The sequence below is a fragment of the Oncorhynchus mykiss genome, chromosome 26 (genome assembly GCF_013265735.2).
Source record: "Oncorhynchus mykiss isolate Arlee chromosome 26, USDA_OmykA_1.1, whole genome shotgun sequence".
Taxonomy (NCBI): domain Eukaryota; kingdom Metazoa; phylum Chordata; class Actinopteri; order Salmoniformes; family Salmonidae; genus Oncorhynchus; species Oncorhynchus mykiss.
The window spans coordinates 16475513-16493557 of record NC_048590.1 but is presented as its reverse complement, the minus strand read 5'-3'; the positions used below and the strand labels follow the sequence as shown (position 1 = coordinate 16493557).

Genomic DNA, 18045 nt, shown 5'->3' with positions numbered 1-18045 from the left:
AGTGTGGTTGATAACAAAATGGCCAATAACCTATCATAAAAGCTTTAATTCATGTTAAAGTTATGAACGGTTGGCTTGGGCGGTATACCGTATATACCTTATACAGGGGTATTTGGAAAAAAGCCAAGGGATAGTTTTTCAAAACCATCAAGTTGGAATATTTGTAGCTACTTTAAGTTAATACCTCCAGTTAATACCTCCATTAATTTGTGCAATAAATGTCACATGATTTTATATTATGAAGCTTGCCATAGTTCCCCAGAACCGTACATCCAGTCGTGTTTGTTTATAAATAGCACAAAGGGAGATGGCGGAGTCTGTTGTGCAGTGCACATGAGGTGATGAAGTATATACCTGTATGGTTTTCTGCCAGAAGTCAAAGAGCTCTGGAAGAATTATCTGCACAGCTGTCATTCTTTCCCTGTGCTTCCAACTAGCGTTTTATTCCTCCTCCGAACTTTTCTCCTCTGCTCCGTGTACACATGCTGCAAATGATTAAGCTTTTCTGGAGTAATAGCAGTCTCCCTCTTTCAATTTCATTTATAAAATGTCCACACGACATTCGGCAGCTACTAGCTATGCTTGCATAACTTTATGAGCTGGATTTGCCTGTCTTTATGTTTGTTTACGCTCGTTAGCATTTAGCTAACAGCGTCTGTGAATTCGCTATTAGTTTTTGCTAATTTTTTTAGCATTCTGGTACTAGAGGCACAATGGGCTTTTCTTGCATTATTTGAGCCCCCTTGTGTGCTATGCCGGTAATAACATAAATCCTGGGATGAGAGAAGGACAGTATGACGATATGAAAATCTGGATATTGCCCAAGCTTAATGAGCAGTTGTGTATTTCCCAAATATTCTAGCCTATAGTTGTCCTAAAATTGTGACTTTCATAAAATAACAATGAAAGTCTATAGCTTAGGCTATTCTCAATAAAAGCTTTATGATAGAACAAACTCAATTATTTGTCAAAGAAAATAAGGAAAGTGCTGCTATGGTACACAATAATAGGTCTTTGTAGATAGGTGCTCTTTGGTAAAAGGGGTCAATTTGTCATCAAAAAGAAAGGAGAATCAAGGCACTCTTCATATAATTCATTAAAATACCTTTATTTGTATGGTATGTTCAATGGAACAACGATTTTCAAACTCCAGCGCGGTTCAGCTGCATGGCCGAAGATACAATGAAACAAAGTCTTCTTTTGAACAAAGCATCTTCCACCCCTGATTGAGGAGGGAGTGGTCACAGAACAGCCAACATTTATTACACAACACCTAGTAAACAATGTACATTCAAAAGTGAAAAAAGGTATGTTATCAAAATGCACATCAAAATCAGAAGCATTAGAACCACTAGAAGAAAAAAAATGGTTCTAGCCTTGAAAAGAAGTGGGCCAAATAGTAAGAAAAGGTGAGCCATACATTTCAGACACTGAACAAAAACAAAACGCAACGGAAAGTGTTGTTCCCATGGTTCAAATAAAAGATCCCAGAAATGTGGCTCTTTTCTTTTAGAAAACAAGATTTGATTTTTTTATTCTTTTATGAGGCAAATAGCAATAAATATTCAGTTCTGAAGACGGTAGACCAGCCATATATACAGTTGTAGTCGGAAGTTTACATACACCTCAGCCAAATACATTTAAACTCAGTTTTTCACAATTCCTGACATTTAATCCTAGTAACAATCCCTTGTTTTAGGTCAGTTAGGATCACCACTTTATTGTAAGAATGTGAAATGTCAGAATAATAGTAGAGAGAATAATTTATTCCAGCTATAATTTCTATCATCACATTCCCAGTGGGTCAGAAGTTTACATACACTCAGTCAGTATTTGGTAGCATTGCCTTTAAATTGTTTGACTTGGTTCAAACGTTTCGGGTAGCCTTCCACAAGCTTCCCACAATAAGTTGGGTGAATTTTGTCCAGTTCCTCCTGACAGAATTGGTGTAACTGAGGCTTCCTTGCTCTCACACGCTTTTTCAGTTCTGCCCACACATTTTCTATAGGATTGAGGTCAGGGCTTTGTGATGGCCACTCCAATACCTTGACTTTGTTGTCCTTAAGCCATTTTGCCACAACTTTGGAAGTATGCTTGGGGTCATTGTCCATTTGGAAGACCCATTTGCGACCAAGCTTTAACTTCCTGACTGATGTCTTGAGATGTTGCTTCAATATAGCCACATCATTTTCTTTCCTCGTGATGCCCTCTATTTTGTGAAGTGCACCAGTCCCTCCTGCAGCAAAGCATCCCCACAACAAGATGCTGCCAAACATAACGATGGCCATTATGGCCAAACAGTTACATTTTTGTTTCATCAGACCAGAGGACATTTCTCCAAAAAGTATGATCGTTGTCCCCATGTGCAGTTGCAAACCGTAGTCTGGCTTTTTTATGGCGGTTTTGGAGCAATGGCTTCTTCCTTGGGGAGCGGGCTTTCAGGTTATGTCGATATAGGACTCGTTTTACTGTGGATATAGATACTTTTGTACCGGTTTCCTCCAGCATCTTCACAAGGTCCTTTGCTGTTGTTCTGGGATTGATTTGCACTATTTTTTTTCCTGAGGTCTTGGCTGATTTCTTTTGATTTTCCCATGATGTCAAGCAAATGGGCACTGAGCTTGAAGGTAGGCCTTAAAATACATCCACAGGTACACCTCCAATTGACTCAAATGATGTCAATTAGCCTATCAGAAGGTTCTAAAGCCATTACATCATTTTCGGGAATTTTCCAAGCTGTTTAAAAGTCACAGTCAACTTAGTGTATGTAAACTTCTGACCCACTGGAATTGTGACAGTGAATTGTAAGTGAAATAATCTGTCTGTAAACAATTGTTGGAAAAATTACTTATGTCATGGACAAAGTACATGTCCTTTCCAACTTGCCAAAACTATAGTTTGTTAACAAGAAATGTGTGGAGTGGTTGAAAAACTAATTTTAATGACTCCAACCTAAGTGTATGTAAACTTCCGACTTCAACTGTATACTGCAGATATGGGTCTGCGGTAGATTGCTTCCATCCAGCCCACGTCACTACGGTAACACAGCCCATTCCTCATCAGACAGTCACTACTCCATCACAGCGCGCCACACTTACACACAGACGCTCCATGCTAACACTCATCCACCAGAAAGCAATATTAGAAAAGATGTTCCTGCACTTAGCCTCTGCCCAGGCTTTCAACAACATTATCTTTCGTTCAGTTGCATTCGATTTCCTCACTGTGGCCCTACTTTAATTTTAGCTGTTTTTTTCATACTTAAAAATATATAATTTGGGGAGGTTGGCCAATAGGGGGCGATAGCATCGTATATCACAATGCTTTACTGGTACATGATCATGATAGGAAAAGACTGATATTGCCCAACCCTAACACGCACACACACACACACACCTGTGATATACATGGAGTTTGACAGAAAGCCGAGATAGCTGCTGAGTCAAACATCGGAGGTAGTTCACACAGATTCGACAGCAGTCTTCTCGCCTCTCGTTGCCAGGGTTAAGTTACACACACACACACCTCTTCTCCTTCCTCACCATCTCTCCCCTCCCTCCTGACAAGTTAATTCCTTCAGCATGATTCATCGGCCTAATCTTAACTCCTTGGGATGCACTCTGCATTCCAACACACGCACTTGCACACAAAAGCCACAGCATATGTTTGGGATCAAAAGTGGACATACAGCAAAGGCCCATCTAGAACAGGAGCAGATAACACAATAGTTTGAGAAGCCTTACCCAAAGTGAATGAAAAATACTGGATTAGGCCATTTCAACTACTCCTCCCTTGTCCCTTCACTAAGGAATATCATGCACAGAAGGACTGAGGACTGGATAGAGATCCTATCATTACTAAATAACTAAACTCATTGAGGTTTTAGTATTGGTTTCCTCAAAATTCCATGTTCAATTTGATATGGGAAAACAAGTTGTCCTATGTGAATACCTAGATATCACTTAAACTCACATTGTTGCATGCAGGTCATCATCGCATGCCAAAACGACACATACAGGCTCCGTTTACCTAGTGTCGTGTCTCTGACTGATTCAATTATACGACATGCTATTTTATCAAATCGATTACCTAACGTTTGATTGATCACGTGATTGAATTAAACCATGCAACAATTAACTCGTTAATAACCTGGGGCACCACGGTGGCATTAGTTTATATAAATAGAATCCACTCTAAGATCTTTTTATATCAATAGCAGTCAATTATTTATCGTCACCTTATTCAGTCTCATCTGAACGTCGTAAAATTCTTGGTTATCATCACGAACCATGTCTAACGAGTTGAATCAGCAATTCAAAAATTGGCTTAATTATTTATTTACTAACTACCTAAATAATCACACAGATTTACACACAGGATGGATCACACATCGATTACTAATCATGTCATAAAATAAAAAGTCCCTGGCGGACGAAACCGATATGAAGGCTGGTTACACAAAGAAAGGGTGTTGGGTTTGAATGAAAGAGCGGGAAGACTGGGGTACAAAGGAGTTTGGGTCTCTATCGGACCTTGAAAAGCTATGCTGACGTAAATACAGAATCTTATGCTTTATAATAACCGCCCATGCGGAAAAGAAAAATGCAAGATATATATTTACACTGAGCTGCGCTTCGATAGATGGGTCGAAGATGGAAGACTGGTTTGCCCAGCGGAGATCGCCTTTGTCCTTTGTAGTATCTGTCTGGGCTTAGCGGATACGTTGTACCCTGTCTTCTCAGGAGATTGTCTGTCTTTTCCTAGGCCATGTACATTTACAGCTGCAGCTGATAACTCAACTTCTAGGATGTATCAAATCTTCATTAGTGAATAAGAGTTCAAAGTTCATACCATTTTGCCATACTCAGCTAGTGCTGTATTCCGGCTGGTCTTGTCAAAATTCATCCTTCCAGCATGGTGATCGTCATCTCCACAATGAAATTAGCCCTTTTAAACGTATGGGACACCAGTCCTCACGTCGTCGGTAACTAAGGTTTGATTCCCATCAACAGCTTTTGTATCGGGGGAGAGAAGAGCATGCTTCATAGTTCTCAATCAATGTCTGTTCACTTGGGCATGGCCACTGAGTGAGCATAGTTTACTTTATGAAAACAATTCGCTCATTTAGAATCTAAAAATACATTTAATCTTTTCACAAATAGTTTCATATTTAAACATTTAAATTGCAAAATAATTCCATGTGAATCTGATAACTAGAATGTGTAGACTTTCCAAGATACAATTTATGTCGTCCTATCATCAGATATGTCCAAGACACCAACTGATCGGACATCATATTTTTTAAGTACCAAGGACACTTTCAACTGGTTGGATTACAGAAATATTGTACCTTTCCCTAACCTTTTGATGTCACCATACTCTCTCTATGTTAACAAAGAGATTTTCAAGAAACCATTATGTAGAGTGGAGAGAAGGGGGAAAGGTATTTATGGGGGTCATAAACCTCCCCCAACAGGATAACGTCATAACACTAGTTATGTTCCTCACCGAATGAAAATTACTTGGCAACATGTTGTCAGCAGGCATTGGTGTAGACATAATTTACACCATGTTTAAATAAAGAAGAAAAAAAGTCTACAGGGTATTCTTCTTCTTCTGAGACAAGGGCACCTTACCAACTATTACTTTAGAGTAATCAATGTGAATGTTAGCCATGGCCACCACAGGCTAAGTAATGAAAGTGTTATAGTAAATTACAGTCATTCATATTGAATTACTTCAAAAGATGAGGAAAAGAAAAACAAATGTCATTTGGGTGCACTACCCCTTTAAGTTTGGCTCAGCTTCCACCACAGTTCAGCTGCGTCTATGACAGCCTTGTAGGGCTCTGGTCAGTGAGTGTGCAGTCAGTTTTCCACTCATTGCCTCTGGGGTTTTATGACTCAGCCGTGGTATAAATTGTGTCTGTTTGGAAGGGAAACAGGTTCCCTCCACTCTCTGTGCCACCTCCCTTTCAATTCTGCCCCAGAACAATGGACAGTGCTCATACCAAACCCCTCTCTCTCCTTCTGCGAGCTCTCTCCTTACATGCTCTCCTTCTGTGCTCTCGCTCTCTCTTCTCCTGCGCTCTCCTTCTGCGAGCTCTCTCCTTTTGTGCTCACCTATGAGCTTGAGCTCCTTCTGCGCTCTCCTTCTGCTCTCTCGCTCTCTCTCCTTCTGTGATCTCCTTCTGCGAGCTCTCACTCTCCTGTGCTCTCCTTCTGCGAGCTCTCACTCTCCTGTGCTCTCCTGCTCTCCTTGTGCTCTCCTTCTGCAAGCTCTCTCTCCTTCTGCGAGCTCTCGCTCTCCTGTGCTCTCCTTGTGCGAGCTCTCACTCTCCTGTGCTCTCCTGCTCTCCTTGTGCTCTCCTTCTGCAAGCTCTCTCCTTCTGTGCTCTCCTTCTGCGAGCTCTCACTCTCCTGTGCTCTCCTGCTCTCCTTGTGCTCTCCTTCTGCAAGCTCTCTCTCCTTCTGCGAGCTCTCCCTCTCCTGTGCTCTCCTTCTGCGAGCTCTCACTCTCCTGTGCTCTCCTGCTCTCCTTGTGCTCTCCTTCTGCAAGCTCTCTCTCCTTCTGTGCTCTCCTTCTGCGAGCTCTCTCTAGGCATAGGCTAAGATGCAATAGATGGTGTAGAATACAGTATAAACACAACAGTTCAAAAGTTTGGGGTCACTTAGAAATGTCCTTGTTTTTGAAAGAAAAGCACATTTTTTGTCCATTAAAATAACATCAAGTTGATCAGAAGGCCAGAATCCCGGAGTCGCCTCTTCACTGTTGACATTATTTTGTATCTCTGACAGAGTAGAGATATTCTTCCAATTTGTATTCTCTTTTGAGCAATTTAGTTTATTCTGTGTTTTTGTTACATTTTTCAAATTTGTCAAATAGGAGGTCATCACTTTGGTTCTGGTTGTTTTTTAATTGTGTGTTCTAATGAGCTGAGTTTTTCTTGCAGACTTTTTTGGTTTAAAGTAAAGTCTTCTGATGGAATTATTCCATAGAGACTTTCAAAATGATCTTCCCAAATGTTGCCATTTTGAAATGGCTAGGTCGTTTCTCTATGTTCCATTTACACCATTCCATTTATCCCAGAACTGGTTTGCATCAATCTTCAAACCTAGTCTTCAAACCTCTTTCAGAGTGTTCTCAAAATATCTTCAGTTTCTTACATCTTAGGTTTTGTTTGTATTCTTTCGATGTGTCACAATATTGTTGCCGAACGTCTCCATCTTGTAGCAGGTGATGTTTTCTATTTGACAAAGATCTCAATAAATAGATGCACTAACGCCTTTCCATTGTTGTTCACTACCTGGTCAGGGCTATTTCTATTACTAGGGATGGGAATCGGGTATAAGGAGGAATGTCCGAATATTCAGCATGTCTATTACCCTCAGGGTCTACACATTCAGGTTCAGAACCTGGTCTAGCATTAATTAAAATCCCCATACAAAAGCACATTTCCCTCCGCTTCAAAACTGGTTGGTCTCTTTCTGGCGAATATCATCAGGGAGAAGCATACACCACAGCTATATATAAATAATTGTCACTAAGGATTGTTCCTTTGTTGTGGGTGTTACCCTTTTGTATTTGGCTCCGTGAAAGGTCCTGTTTCACCATATGATAATTCCTCCAGAGTCCGTGCCCTGTTTGATGTTTTCATGTTTTAATGATGAAGTAGAGTTTCCCTATAGCCTGAAGGACACTGAGTATCTATAATCTCCAAGAAATTATTCTAGAAGAAGTATTAGCCACCCTTTGCCTTGATGACAGTTTTGCACTCTCTTGGCATTTTCTCAACCAGCTTCACTTGGAATCCATTTCAATTAACATGCGTGCCTCGTTAAAGTCAATTTGTGGAATTTCATCCCTCAACGCGTTTGAGCCAATCAACTGTGATGTGACAAGGTAGAGGTGGTATACAGAAGATAGCCCTACTTGGTAAAATACCAAGTCCATATTATGGCAAGAACAGCTCAAATAAGCAAAGAGAAACAACAGTCCAACATTACTTTAAGACATGGTCAGTCAATACGGAAGATTTCAAAACTTTGAAAGTTTCTTCAAGTGCAGTCACAAAAACCATCAAGTGCTATGACGAAACATGCTCTCATGAGGACCGCCACAGGAAAGGAAAACCCAGAGTTACCTCTGCTGCAGAGTGTGACGACCCTCCCACTCTGTCTGTCGTATTCTTTCTCTTTGCTCGTTTCCCTTATTAGGATGTTGGTGGGCGGAGCCGGGAGGGTCGCCCACCGACATCCTAATAAGGAAAACAAGAACAAAGAGAAAGAATACGACAGACAGAGTGGGAGGGTCATCACAAGAGGACATGTTAGAGTTACCAGCCTCAGAAATTGCAGCCCAAATAAATGCTTCAGAGATCAAGTAACAGACACATCTCAACATGAACTGTTCAGAGACTGAGTGAATCAGGCCTTCATGGTCGAATTGCTGCTAAGAAACCACTACTAAAGGACACCAATAAGAAGAAGAGACTTGCTTGAGCCAAGAAACACGAGAAATGGATATTAGACTGGTGGAAATCTGTCCTTTGGTCTGATGAGTCCAAACATGAGATTTTCTATTCCAACCGCTGTGTCTTTGTGAGACGCAGAGTAGGTGAACGGATGATTTCCGAATGTGTGGTTCCCATCGTGAAGCATGGAGGTGGTGTGATGGTTCCACTAAGCGCAGCAAAGCACCATTTGTTTTTCAACAGGACAATGACCCAACACACCTCCAGGCTGTGTAAGGGCTATTTGACCAAGAAGGATAGTGATGGAGTGCTGTATCAGATGACCTGGCCTCCACAATCACCCAACCTAAACCCAATTAGGATTGTTTGTGATTAGTTGGACTGCCGAGTGAAGGAAAAGCAGCCAACAAGTGCTCAGCATATGTGGGAACGTCAAGACTGTTGGAAAAGCATTCCAGCTGAAGTTAATGGAGAGAATATGCCAAGAGTGTGCAAAGCCGTCAGCAAGGCAAAGGGTGGCTACTTTGAAGAATCTAAAATATTTTTTTGACTTGTTTAACACTTTCTTGGTTACTACTTGATTCCATGTGTGTTATTTAATAGTTTTGATGTCTTCACTACTATTTTACAATGAAGAAATTAGTACAAATAAATAATCATTGAATGAGTAAGTGTGTCAACTTTTTACTGGTACTGAAAGTATGAAGACCCTTTACTCCCGTTTACTCCATATTTTGTTGAAACACCTTTGGCAGCGATTAAAGCCTCAAGTCTTCTTGGATATGATGTTACAAGCTTTGCACACCAGTATTTGGGGAGTTTCTCACAATCTTCCCTGCAGCTCTGTCAGGTTGGATGGGGGGGGGGGGGGGGGGGGGGGCGTCATTGCACAGCTATTTTCATGTCTCTTCAGAGATGTTAGATCGGGTTCAAGTCCGAGCTCTGGCTGGGACACTCAAGGACAGTCAGAGACCTGTCCCAAAGCCACGCTGGCATTGTCTTGTGTGTACTTAGAGTTGTTGTCCTGGTGGAAGGTGAACCTTTGACCTAGTCTGAGGTCCTGAGTGCTCTGGAGCAGGTTTTCATCAAGGATCTCTCTGTACTTTGCTCCGGGATCTCGCTGTACTTTGCGCCGTTCATCTTTCCCTCAATCCTGACTAGTCTCCCAGTCCCTGCCGCTGAAAAACATCCCCAAAGCATGATACTGCCACCACCATGATTCACCGTAGGGATGGTGCCATGTTTACACCAGAAGGGACACTTGGCATTCGGGCCAAAGAGTTCAATCTTGGTTTCATCCGACCAGAGAATCTTGTTTCTCATGGTCAGAGTCTTTAAGTGCCATTTGGCAAACTTCTAGTGGGCTGTCATGTGGCTTTTACAGAGGAGTGGCTTCCGTCTGGCCATTCTACCATAAAACGCCTGATTGGTGGAGTGCTGCAGAGATGGTTGTCGCATCTCCACAGGTCTGTGAGAGTGACCATTGGGTTCTTGGTCACCTCCCTGACCAAGGCCCTTCTCCCCCAATTGCTCAGTTTGGCCAGATCTAGGAAGAGTCTAGGTGGTTCCAAACGTTTTCCATTTAAGAATGATGGAGGCCACTGTGTTCTTAGGGACCTTCAATGCTGCAGAAATGTTTTGGTACACTTCCCCAGATCTGTGCCTTGACACAATCCTGTCTCGGAGCTCTACGGACAATTAATTCGACCTCAATGGCTTGGGTTTTGCTCTGACATGCACTGTCAACGGTTGGACCTTATATAGACAGGTGTGTGCCTTCCAAATCATGTCCAATCAACTGAATTTACCGCAGGTGGACTCCAATCAAGTTGTAGAAACATCTCAACGATGATCAATGGGAACAGGATGCACCTGAGCTCAATTTCGAGTCTCAAAGCAAACGGTCTGAATATTTATGTAATTTTTAATTCATTTGCCAAAAAACTCTTAACCTGTTCTCTGTCATTATGGGGTGTTGTGTGTAGATTGCTGTAGATTTGTATTTATTTAATCCATTTTAGAATAAGGCGGTAACGTAACAAAATGTGGAAAAAGTCAAGGGGTTTGAATACTTTCCGAAGGCACTGTATATCTATATATTATTTGGTTAGAGTAAAGTACATAGGAAAATAATACACAAGCAAATATATAACAGGACAATCCAAATGTGTGTGTGTGTGAGAAACCCCCCCCGCCCCCAAAAAAAACCTACAGAATCTTATTTTTCAATTTAGATAATCAAATAAAAAAGGTGTGTGTGGAATAATAATAAAAAAAAAGGTTGGGGTGTGTGTGTGTGAGAGAGAAATACAAACACAATAATACAATAAAAAGGGTTGTGTGTGTGTGTGTGTGTGTGTGTGTGTGTGTGTTTTCCAGCAGTTAATGTGTCGGAGGATATATTAAGTATGGTATGTCTCTTGTAATGTGTGTGTGGTTGATGCACCCCCACAGTACTTAGACTAAGCTCACCAACCATGCCCAATGCAAGAGTAGATGTTGTGCTGTGTGTGTTTCAACAAAGAGCATTCTTCAGTAGCAGGAAAGAAAAATTATATAAAATAGTAAACAATAAAATTATAACATACAGTGGGGCAAAAAAGTATTTAGTCAGCCACCAATTGTGCAAGTTCTCCCACTTAAAAAGAAGAGAGAGGCCTGTAATTTTCATCATACGTACACTTCAACTATGACAGACAAAACGAGAAAAAAAATCCAGAAAATCACATTTTAGGATTTTTAATGAATTTATTTGCAAATTATGGTGGAAAATAAGTATTTGGTCAATAACAAAAGTTTCTCAATACTTTGTTATATACCCTTTGTTGGCAATGACAGAGGTCAAACGTTTTCTGTAAGTCTTCAAGGTTTTCACACACGGTTGCTGGTATTTTGGCCCATTCCTCCATGTTTTGGAGCTGTTGCTGGGCAACACAGACTTTCTATGGGGTTGAGATCTAGAGACTGGCTAGGCCACTCCAGGACCTTGAAATGCTTCTTACGAAGCCACTCCTTCGTTGCCCGGGCGGTGTGTTTGGGATCATTGTCATGCTGAAAGACCCAGCCACACTTCATTTTCAATGCCCTTGCTGATGGAAGGAGGTTTTCACTCAAAATCTCACGATACATGGCCCCATTCATTCTTTCCTTTACGCGGATCAGTCATCCTGGTCCCTTTGCAGAAAAACAGCCCCAAAGCATGATGTTTCCACCCCCATGCTTCACAGTAGGTATGGTGTTCTTTGGATGCAACTCAGCATTCTTTGTCCTCCAAACACAACGAGTTGAGTTTTTACCAAAAAGTTATATTTTGGTTTCATCTGACCATATGACATTCTCCCAATCTTCTTCTGGATCATCCAAATGCTCTCTAGCAAACTTCAGGCGGGCCTGGACATGTACTGGCACGTCTGGCACTGCAGGATTTGAGTCCCTGGCGGCGTAGTGTGTTACTGATGGTAGGCTTTGTTACTTTGGTCCCAGCTCTCTGCAGGTCATTCACTAGGTCCCCCCGTGTGGTTCTGGGATTTTTGCTCACCGTTCTTGCGATCATTTTGACCCCACGGGGTGAGATCTTGCGTGGAGCCCCCGATTGAGGGAGATTATCAGTGATCTTGTATGTCTTCCATTTCCTAATAATTGCTCCCACAGTTGATTTCTTCAAACCAAGCTGCTTACCTATTGCAGATTCAGTCTTCCCAGCCTGGTGCAGGTCTACAATTTTGTTTCTGGTGTCCTTTGACAGCTCTTTGGTCTTGGCCATAGTGGAGTTTGGAGTGTGACTGTTTGAGGTTGTGGACAGGTGTCTTTTATACTGATAACAAGTTCAAACAGGTGCCATTAATACAGGTAACGAGTGGAGGACAGAGGAGCCTCTTAAAGAAGAAGTTACAGGTCTGTGAGAGCCAGAAATCTTGCTTGTTTGTAGATGACCAAATACTTATTTTCCACCATAATTTGCAACTAAATTCATAAAAAATCCTACAATGTGATTTTCAGGATTTTTTTTCTCATTTTGTCTGTCATAGTTGAAGTGTACCTATGATGAAAATTACAGGCCTCTCTCATCTTTAAGTGGGAGAACTTGCACAATTGGTGGCTGACTAAATACTTTTTTGCCCCACTGTATGTATATCCTACTACCAGTCACTTTTATGTATAAACCTACCTCAACCACCCCAGTCTCCCTGTACATTGAATAAGGTACTGGCTCTGACATGTATATACTTGCATTCTTATGTTTCTTTGAGTTTCTTACGTGTTTATTATATTCTCGATTATTATCTATATCATTCTTATCACTACATTGTTGGGAAAGAGCTCTCAAGGTAAGAATTTTACACCGGTTGTATCCTGTGCATGCCGCAAATAAACTTTTATATGTCTTACGGTGTGGAGGATTGGAAGTTTGCGTCCCGGTTGGGACAGAATTTCCACTTGTGTCACACGTGTGTGTGTGTGTGTGTGTGTGTGTGCGCATGCAAATGTCTGCATAATTGAGGGTGACCACTCACCACTCTCAGCAGCCTCCTCTGCTCCTTGAAGGTGGCGCAGCAGCCCAGCACTCCAGTCACCATGACGATGGCCCCGGCTAGGATAAGGATGTAGGCGGAGGCAGCGTAGGTCACGGAGGAGAGCAGGCTGATGTAGTCGCTCTTCTCCACCAGCGTCCAGATGCCCACCGCCATCACCACGCCCCCTGCCAGCTGGGAGGACAAAGATATCACATTGTAGAACTGCATAAGTGTTGCTCTCCACTTTCTGGAGGACTGAGTTATGAAATCAGTGCAAATCAAAATTCTGGCGTTTGATTGCAAATATGCAGACGGTGTCGAAAAGAGAACACACAGAAGACTGTTCTGTATAAAACACCTGTCTCCGGATTATATCTTCAAACTAAGGGCAACCATGGCATCCGTGACAGAGCGGGAGAAGTGTCCATCCATGTATACAGTTAAGATAGTCGTTTTAATTTCAAGTTAAAGTGTACTATTACCTAGCTAGCTAAAGTTGCGTGTATGATCTGTGTAGTTATATTATTCATATCACAGAGCCATTTGTATTGCTAGTTATAGCCTAATGTTAGCTAGCTAACATTGAACCTGGTTGGTTAGTTACCTGCAGATTCATGCAGGGTAGTAACGTTATGAGTTGGGATTATGGTTCATGTCTAAACAAAAAGACTCCACTATGCAAGTAACCATTTTAATACAAATAGAATGTTCATGATGTCACTGCGACAACTGCCGATCGACGTGGCTGGTAAATTCGCTCTGGCTATCTACTCAGATTTCAGAACACTCTCTGTGTGCCAGAGCGCAGAATAACTGACGAATTTACGAACGCTTAACATCCATTGAATATGGCCAGTGTCAGTAAACGTTGGCAAAAAAAACGTAATTAAATTGTTGCCAGCAGCACAGTTAGTCACCAATGATCTGGAAAACATAAAAACAGCCTAACCAGCTCTGCTAGGGTGAGTAAAATGGTCAGAGTGAGCTGTTCTCTCATTTGTGTCTGGAAGTAGTTAGCAAACTATCCAACATTAGCTAGTTAGCTTGGGTGCTCGACTGCTGTGGTTAGGTCGGCCAGATGTGAATCCTTAAAAAGAGATGGGTGGGACTAAGGCTTTAGAGGGTGTGAACGATGGTGAATGGTTGTTGACAAAGAAGTGCTCTCCAGAAATACATTTGCTGAAAGATCTAAAATCCTGTTTTTGCTTAGTCATTATGGGGTATTGTATGTAGATTGATGAGGGGAAAAAAACAATTTAATACATTTTAGAATAAGCCTTTAACATAAAAAGTGGAAAAACGGGTCGGAATACATTCCGAATGCACTGTATGCTAGCATGGAGGTTTAAAAAAAAAAAAACGACAGCTAAATTTGCATATTAGCCAATACATATGACATAGCCTACACATATAGCATACCTTGCAATAAAATATTCTCTAAAAACTGTTGTACAATGGGCTCTGCAATAAGATTCTAAATTATAAACCAGAGAAGTCCTCAAATAGCAGCTGGCCAATACCATGGTGGGCATTGCATGATGTCGGATGCATTGGAATATAAGGAATAGAGAATGATTAAGAGCCTGTGGGATTATAGAAAAAGGAGTTGAGAAACTAATGTTTTGAGTTTCAAATACTAAAATGTTTACATGCCCACTAATCATTTGATATTAAACTGATTATGGCATTAGTCATGTAGACTACTCTGCTTATCACATAAGGTCATGATCGAAGTAAGCATATGCTGATTAAAACCTGCTTTTCTGAGCAATCTTTTGAATTATAAGGACATGTAAACACCTAAATCAGAGTTACAGTGGCTTGTGAAAGTAGTCACCCCCCTTTGGAATTTTTCCTATTTTGTGACTTACAACCTGGACTTTTTGGGGGGTTTGTATCATTTGATTTACAGAACATGCCTACCAACATGCTGGTGTACATCAATATTTAAGTCATACCACAGATTCTCAATTGGATTGAGGTCTGGGCTTTGACAAGGCCATTCCAAGACATTTAAATGTTTCCCCTTAAACAAATCAAAATGTTGCTTTAGAAGTATTCTTAGGGTCATTGTCCTGCTGGAAGGTGAACCTCCGTCCCAGTCTCAAATCTCTGGAAGACAGAAACAGGTTTCACTCAAGAATTTCACTGTATTTAGAGCCATCAATCATTCATTCCATTCTGACTAGTTTCCCAGTCCCTGCCGATGAAAAACATCCCCACAGCATGGTGGTGGCAGCATGGGGATCTCAGGGTGATGAGAGGTGTTGGGTTTGCGCCAGACATAGCATTTTCCTTGATGGTCAAAAAGCCCAATTATAATCTCATCTAATCAGAGTACCTTCTTCCATATGTTTGGGGAGTCTCCCACATGTCTTCTGGCGAACACCAAATGTGTTTGCTTATTTTTTTCATCAGTGTTAAAGGCTTTTCTTGACAATTACATGAAGTTGATGCAAAGGAGTCAATATTTGCAGTGTTGACCCTTCTTTTTCAAGACGTCTGCAATCTGCTCTGGCATGCTGTTAATTAACTTCTGGGCCACATCCTGACTGATGGCAGCCCATTCTTACATAATCAATGCTTGGAGTTTGTCAGAATTTGTGGGTATTTGTTTGTCTACCCGCCTCTTGAGAATTGACCACAAGTTCTCAATGGAATTAAGGTCTGGGGAGTTTCCTGACCATGGACCCAAAATATATATGTTTTGTTCCCCGAGCCACTTAGTTATCACTTTTGCCTTATGGCAAGGTGTTCGATCATGCTGGAAAAGAAATTGTTCATCACCAAACTGTTCCTGGATGGTTGGGAGAAGTTGCTCTCGGAGGATGTGCTGGTACCATTCTTTATTCATGGCTGTGTTCTTAGGCAAAATTGTGAGTGAGCCCACTCCCTTGGCTGAGAAGCAACCCCACACATGAATGGTCTCAGGATGCTTTACTGTTGGCATGACACAGGACTGATGGTAAGCGCTCACCTTGTCTTCTCCAGACAAGCTTTTTACCGGATGCCATAAACAATCGGAAAGGGGATTCATCAGAGAAAATGACTTTACCCCAGTCCTCAGCAGTCCAATCCCTGTAACTTTTGCAGGATATCAGTCTGTCCCTGATGTTTCTCCTGGAGAGATGTGGCTTCTTTGCTGCCCTTCTTGTCACCAGGCCATCCTCCAGAAGTCTCACTGTGCGTGCAGATGCACTCACACCTGCCTGCTGCCATTCCTGAACAAGCGCTGTACTGGTGGTGCCCCGATCCCGCAGCTGAATCAACTTTAGGAGACGGTCCTGGCGCTTGCTGGACTTTCTTGGGCGCCCTGAAGCCTTCTTCGCAACAATTGAACTGCTCTCCTTGAAGTTCTTGATGAGCCGATAAATGGTTGATTTAGGTGCAATCTTACTGGCAACAATATCCTTGCCTGTGAAGCCCTTTTTGTGCAAAGCAATGATGACAGCACGTGTTTCCTTGCAGGTAACCATGGTTGACAGAGGAAGAACAATGATTCCAAGCACAACCCTCCTTTGAAGCTTCCAGTCTGTTATTCGAACTCGATCAGCGTGATCTCCAGCCCGGTCCTCGTCAACACTCACACCTGTGTTAATGAGAGAATCACAGTCATGTCAGCTGGTCCTTTCGTGGCAGGGCTGAAATGCGATCATCACTCTTCATAACATTCTGGAGTATATGCAATTTTTTTTGGGTTCCACTGGGAGTATGGCGATGGAGAGTCATTGAAAACGCACATGGAATGGTTCATGTGAGTACCTAAGATTTACTACGTTATACATGGACTCTGTACCCGAACCAATTCAACTATAAACGCTTATGGGATTTTCTCTGTCCGGGTAATACATTTAAATAAAATAGCCCATACAGTTTTTATTTTTTTTTCGGGGCAATGATAAGATTACCGGAAAGGGTATCTCCGATTGTTTACTTTAGATGTCTATTCCACTTAATAGAACACCATTATCTGATGTGTTTTGAGTAGGATTATTTCTTCCAGGATTGATGGTAGTCCACTACAGTATGCATGTTAAGGTAGCTCCCACATTTAATAAGGCCTGGCAAATTTGGGGTTTTACCCTATATTATGAATATTTGTTATTGTTTTTAATGCCATATCTGCCTTATTGTGAGGGGTCCATTTCATTTGGTTTTAGTGGGTTTTTCACATATTACAGCTGAGGCATCTAAAAGGGGCACACGTTGTGATTCATGTGTCAAAATGGGGGAATTACCAGTCCTTCAAGGTTTTTGGATTGAAGTTGACACCTCGAGTGAAATATAGAAGTGTATCGAGTGATATATGAAGGAGTGTATTGTTTGTTTGTTTTGTTTAGACAAACAATCTCACCAGATTGCAGCTGCTGGATGATCAGGATTTCTCCCTAAGGATTAGGCCTCTAACTCCCTGACCCCCTGACTCCGCTCTTAGGTCGACAGTGTGATAGGGGAGTATAAGCCCATTTGAGAAGGAAAATTCAACAGTGTTGTTATTTTCTTTGACATTGGTCTTAGAAATTTGCACGGAGAAAATTGGTAGTAGTAATAATTTGTCATACAGTAAATCATTTGTTTGGATTTCTTGAAACGGAAATGCCTAAACTAAAATTGTTGTTCTGATCTGTCCTCTTTCGAGATTATGGCGAAGGTAACTACAGATGGTATGCATGGAAGGGACAATTTGACCAAACCGTGTGGACCTCAAAAAAAACTCTCTAATCGGCTGAGGAAATGGTGTTCAATACATCCACGTCCTGCACCACTTCTATCGAGAGACCCGAGTCCAAGCCAGCAACCTGTACACAGCATGCAGTCGAAGCCATCAACTGCCTTCTCTCTCGCTCTTTTCTCCCAGGAGTGCGACAGTAGTCCACGTGGAGTGAGCATGGAGAGAGATCCGTTCCAAAACGTATCTTGTCGCTGGTATACTGGTTGGCAAATGGACAAGACATAAATGGGTAGTGAAGGTGGTGACAGCTCAGGTGAGACATTGAAATTGGGACATTATCACCATGGTCCATCCACTTTTGAACTGTGAAGCTATCTGAAGAAGAC

The 18045-nt window shown here is 41.7% G+C and overlaps 1 protein-coding gene across 1 annotated transcript in view; it reads right to left on the bottom strand.

Moving 5' to 3' along the window:
* LOC110506086 (CD151 antigen) overlaps positions 1–18045 on the bottom strand; it is a 52698-nt gene that overhangs the window by 16420 nt on the left and 18233 nt on the right. The window contains exon 3 of the mRNA XM_036963963.1: positions 12988–13179. Coding sequence (XP_036819858.1) covers positions 12988–13179 — 192 coding nt within the window. The remainder of the gene's footprint in view (positions 1–12987; positions 13180–18045) is intronic.